General features: G+C 48.9%; 1 protein-coding gene across 1 annotated transcript in view; it reads right to left on the bottom strand.

The window, feature by feature from the left end:
• Window positions 1-3622, bottom strand: part of LOC130587481 (N-acetyltransferase ESCO2-like) — a 10910-nt gene extending 7288 nt beyond the window's left edge. Inside the window, exons 1-4 of the mRNA XM_057388460.1 lie at window positions 3553-3622; window positions 2197-2290; window positions 1688-1747; window positions 76-995 (exon numbers count right to left, since the gene is read on the bottom strand). Coding sequence (XP_057244443.1) covers window positions 76-995; window positions 1688-1731 — 964 coding nt within the window. The 5' untranslated portion in view covers window positions 1732-1747; window positions 2197-2290; window positions 3553-3622. The remainder of the gene's footprint in view (window positions 1-75; window positions 996-1687; window positions 1748-2196; window positions 2291-3552) is intronic.
• Window positions 3623-5321: the final 1699 nt, after the last annotated feature.

The following is a 5321-nucleotide window of genomic DNA, read 5'->3' as shown; positions in this document are numbered from 1 at the left end:
TTTTTTCCCATCTGAGCACTTCCCAAGGCAGGAATTTGGGAGAATTCATGGATTTCTCCCATCAAATTCCCGAACTCACCTCGTTCTCCTCAGCGCTGCTTCCGGCTGCTCCAACCTTGGAATCTCCAGATCCATTCCCGCTTTTCTCGGGAGTTTTTCCTCCCTGGGCAGCCTCTCCCAGATTCCCAAATCCCACAGATTCTTCCCGATTTTCCTTCTCCTCTTCCTGATGCTCCGGAATCCTTCCCAAAGTCCCTTTTTCCTCCACGGTTTCACTTTTCCCCGCCGATCCCGATTTTTCCAGCTTTTCCGGAGCCGTTTCCTGCGTGGTTCTGCCGCCGCTTTTGGGATCTCCGGGGTTTTTTCGGGAATGGGATCTTTTCCCGCTGCTGAAGAAGGCGGATCCCAGMGGGAGCCTCAGCGCCGGCCTCACTCCCGTGCTCAGCACCCTCAGCGGCCATTCCACCTTTTTCCGCACCACGCAATTCCCGGAATTCCCATTTTCCTTCCCCTCRGGAATCGCTCCCTTCTCCTTCCCRCCTTTGGGAACGCTGTGRYGATCCYGYCTGGGCTTGGTTTTGCCCTTGGARCYGCGATTCYTGCTGGGATTCCTGCTGGAATTCCTAGAATTCCTGTTTTTTTCCAGGAGATTCCCAGCCCCGTTCCCGTCTCCCGATCCCTGCAGCTCCCGCAGCCGTTTCCTTTCCAGAGGATCTAGGTAGGTCCCGCCCTTCCCATAAAAAACCCCCACAGGAACGTGGGATTTTTGGGATTTCCCAGGAGATTCCCGTTTTCCAGCCGTGGGAACGAGGGAGATTTCCAATTTCCTGGAATGCGCTGCTTTCCCTGGAAAAGCCTTGTTTTCCTTGGTTTCCTCATCGGAGCTGGGAGACCATTGGATTTGGGAAGCGAAGAGTTTATCCCGGGATTTTCGGGATGGGGAGGGAAAACCCCGGAAGCGTTTGGGCACCGGGGTCTGGAATGCTGAGCAGGAGCTAGGAAAAAACGGGAAAAAAATGGGAAAAAACGGGAAAAAAACAGGAATAACAGATCAGATCCTGCCTGGAGCCATTCCCAGGAACTCATCCCAGGGCTGGGAATGCTGCTCCAAGGATTCAGGAATCCCAGGATTAATTCATCCAAGGATTCATTAGTGCTGGGTGTAATTAAGGTGGGAAATCTTGGATTTGCTCCAAATCCATCCAGGAAAAAAACTTGGGAATCCCCCATCCCTAAAAAAAAAAACAGGGAAGGGCTTCTCCCATGAGATTTCATCCCAGATTTTGGGAATTTTGACCCAAAATCCCCCTCTGAGCCCTATTCCAGCATCCCCTCAGCAAAGCCCAAATCCCCTCTGGACCCGCTGTCTGAAAGTTTTTAGGAAGGGCCTGAAGAATTCCAGGATCCCAGATGGACATTTTCCCCCTGGAATTTGTGTTTCTAATTTAGGAATCCAACTTAATTCCAGGTCTAATTCCTTCTAAATTAATTTTTGTGGGAAGGACTGGAATTCCCAGGGAAGCTGGGGCTGCCCCTGGATCCCTGGGAGTGTCCCAGGATGGATTTGGATCCCCTGGGATCATGGAATGGGATTTAAAGCCATTCCCAGCCAGAATTCCCAGATTATGGGATGATCCAGGTGGGTTTTTTTGGGAATTCTCTGGAGCAGGATGGATTTGGGACTCACCTGTTGGGATCCCGGCTCCGTTTCCGGGGGGTTCCCTCGGCCATGGCTCCTCCAGAGCTCCTGCAAAGCCACAATTCCACAATTTGGGACAGAATTCCAGAGAAAATCCCCAATGAAACAACAAAAGTGAGGAAATTGGGAAGAGGAGGGGGAGAAATGGGAGGAAAACAGCGGGAGGGAAGTGCCAGGAAGGAGCTTCCAACCCATCCCATGGATCCAGGGAATTCAGGGATGGGATTTCCCTTCTGCCTCATCCCAGTATTCCCAGTTAATTTATTCCCATGGGAAYTGCACCTCCCAGTTTCTCACTGTGCAACAGGTCCAATCCCAGAAATTCCATTTTTAACCTTTTAAATTCCAGATATCCTACTAAATCCTAGAAATGCCCTTTTTTTAGCCTTTCAAATCCCAGATATCCCAGAAATTCTCTTTTTTTTTATCCTTTTACATCCCAGAAAYGCCATTAGATCCCAGAAATCCCATTTTTTAGCCCTCTTCCCCACACTCACCAGTCAAACCTCCCCAAGTTTGGGACAACCTTGATCGAGTGTTTTCCCAATTATTGGAATTTTTCCCAGCTCAAATCCCAAAATAACCCAAATCCTGGAGCCAAGAGGATAAAATTAAAAAAAAGTAAGTTAATTAAATGTTTTAATTAGTCATTGATATTTTGTTAACTAAATTTACTGAGTTTAGAGGGGGTCTCTGGGTAGTTCCCAAACTCTTTGGGGGTGGCCCTGTGGAGTCCCCAAATTTTTGGGGTGATCTCTGAGTGATCCTCAAGGGTGTTTTTATCCTCTTTAAGGGTGTTTTTATGGGGTTCTCAAACTTTTTTAGGGTTTCTGTGGGGTTCCCAAGTATCTGAAGGAGTCTCGGGTGTCCCAAATTTTTGGGAGGGATCTCTGTGGGGTGCCCAGGCTCTTGGGGATGTTTTTGGTTTCCCAAATCTCTGAGGGGATCTCTGTGTCCTTTAGGGGGTCTCTGTAGGGTCCCCAAACCTTTAGCTCGGGAATTCTGTGAGATTCCCACATCCTTGGGGGATTTTCTGGTGCCCCAAAGCCTTCGGGAGGGGTGTGCATTTTTCCGTATGTCCCCAAATTTTTGGGGAGTCTGCAACCCCACCCCACAAACACCCTCACACCCCAAATCCCCCTCAGAGCCTCACCCCCCAAATCCCCTCCGTGTCCTACAGTGCGACCCCTGCTCTCCTCAACTGTTCGGGCTCCGGAGCCCCTCAGCCCGTCCCAAATCCCTCACGGAGCCCCCCTCACCTGTTCGAGCCCCTCACCCCGCCCCAAATCTCTCATGGAGCCCCCCTCACCTGTTCGAGCCCCTTTGCCCCGTCCCAAACCCCTCACGGAGCCCCCCGAGCCCCCTCACCGCGTCCCAAATCCCCTCACGGAGCTCCCCTCACCTGTTCGAGCCCCCTCAGCCCGTCTCAAATCCCCTCACGGAGCTCCCCTCACCTGTTCGAGCCCCCTCACCCCATCCCAAACCCCTCATGGAGCCCCGCTCACCTGTTCGAGCCCCTTTACCCCGTTCCAAACCCCTCACGGAGCCCCCCTCACCTGTTCGAGCCCTTCAGCCCGTCCCAAATCCCCTCATGGAGTCCCCCATATCTGATCGAGCCCCTTTACCCCGTCCCAAACCCCTCACGGAGCCCCCCTCAGCTATTCGAGCCCCCTCAGCCCGTCCCAAATCCCCTCATGGAGCCCCCCTCACCTGTTCGAGCTCCATTAGCCCGTCCCAAACCCCTCACAGAGCCCCCCGAGCCCCCTCAGCCCGTCCCAAACCCCTCATGGAGCTCCCCTCACCTGTTCGAGCCCACTCAGCCCGTCCCAAACCCCTCACGGAGCCCCCCTCACCCCTCAGAGCCGCAGCCGCGCTCCTTCACCTCAGCGCCGCCTCCTCCATGGCCGCTTCCCGCCTTCGAGCCGCGCGCCTTCGAACCGCCCGCGCTCTGCTTCCATTGGCTGAGCGCCGCGTCAATCAACTGTACTCGCACGAAATTGGTCAATCTGCGCGCGGCTCTGCCATGGACTCTCCCCCTCCCCTTTGCAGCCAATCATAGAGCGCGGCTCCCCGCGCGGGCTCTCAATGAGACTACAATTCCCAGCGTGCTTTGCGAGATCAGAGCGGCCTGCCGCGCTGTGGGGCGCGCGGGGCATGATGGGAGTCGTAGTCCAATGGCCGTGCACCGCGGGCGCGGGAGATTCTGAGGGGAGGAGTGAGAATGAAGASGGAAGGGAGGAATTGGGAGTTGATGGGAGGGTAAAGAGTTGTTAATTAGGGATTTTGGTGTTAATTGGGCCATCAGGGAGCTACCGGGGGCAGGGAGTGCTGCCATTATCTCCGGGGTGCTCCAGGCATCATCCAACGGGGCCTGGGACAATTCCAGGAATCCAGGGGTGGACAAGGAAAGGGGAAAAAAATGGAAAAAGGGGAAAGGAAAGAGAAGAAAGGGGGGAATGGGAAGGAAAAAGGGGAAAGAAAGGGGCAAAAAGAGGGGAAAGGGAACTGGAGAAGGGGAAGAAAAAAAAAAAGGGAGGGAAGGAAGGGCAGGAAAGAGAAATAAAGAGAAGGGGAGAAAAAAAGAGGGAAGAAAAAGGGCAAAGAAGAGAGGAAAAGAGGGAAAGGAAATGGGAGAAAGGGGGAGAGGAGAGGGAAAAGCCGAAATAAAAGGGGAGAGGAAAGGAAAGAAAGGTTTATTAAATAATATTTTGTTAATTAAATTTAATGAGTTTAGGACAGTCTCTGTGGGGTCCCTGTAGGGTTGCCCTTGATGGGGTCCCAAAGTCCTTTTAAGGTTCTTTGGGGTCCCCTGATCTTTTAGGGAGGGTCTTTGTGGGGTTCCCAAATCTTTGGGGTGATCTCTGAGAGATCCTCAAGCCCTTGAGGGTGTTTTTTATGGGGTTCCCAAATCTTTTTGGGGTCTCTGTGGGTTCCCTGAACATCTGAGGGTGTCTCTGGTATGTTTATTGTATAACAGTTATATAAAATTATRTAAAACTTACAGCAATAATTATACAAATATTTATAATAATTATTTACATATAATATTTATAATATAAGTAGTATAGTATTATATACTAATATAATTTAGTATAATATTAGAAACTAATATAATATTGGCTGCCATATAAACATAACATTTCCATAGTATTTATAATGAATAGCAGTTTAATTATCTAATTTTATGTATTATAACTAATTATAATCRCAAATACTTGCAACAATTGTGTTAATAATTGCATATAGTGATTGCAAATGCTTATAATAATAATTGTATTTATTATTGCATAATGGTTATAAATGATTATAGCAATTACATAAATATCACAATTATTTGTTAATATTATAAAAATATTATACAATTATTTACTAATAACTACCTATAATAATTATACAAATATTTACAAATACTTGTATCTTTTATATAATTCTTTTTAAAAATGCATTAAATTATTTTATTCTAATAATATAATTTTATAATAAAAATTATAATAAAAACTTCTTTAAATTGCTGTTTGCCCTGCCCCAGTTCAGGTGATCTCAGGGCTCTTTTTTCACCGAAGGCTCAATCTCTTCCTCCTCTTTGAACTTTTCAATTTTCCTTTTGCGCAGTCTCAGCGTT

This window comes from Malurus melanocephalus, unplaced genomic scaffold, assembly GCF_030028575.1.
Source record: "Malurus melanocephalus ecotype Western Australia unplaced genomic scaffold, MMel_1.1 scaffold_1968, whole genome shotgun sequence".
Classification (NCBI taxonomy): domain Eukaryota; kingdom Metazoa; phylum Chordata; class Aves; order Passeriformes; family Maluridae; genus Malurus; species Malurus melanocephalus.
This window is presented reverse-complemented; position numbering and strand designations above follow the sequence as displayed.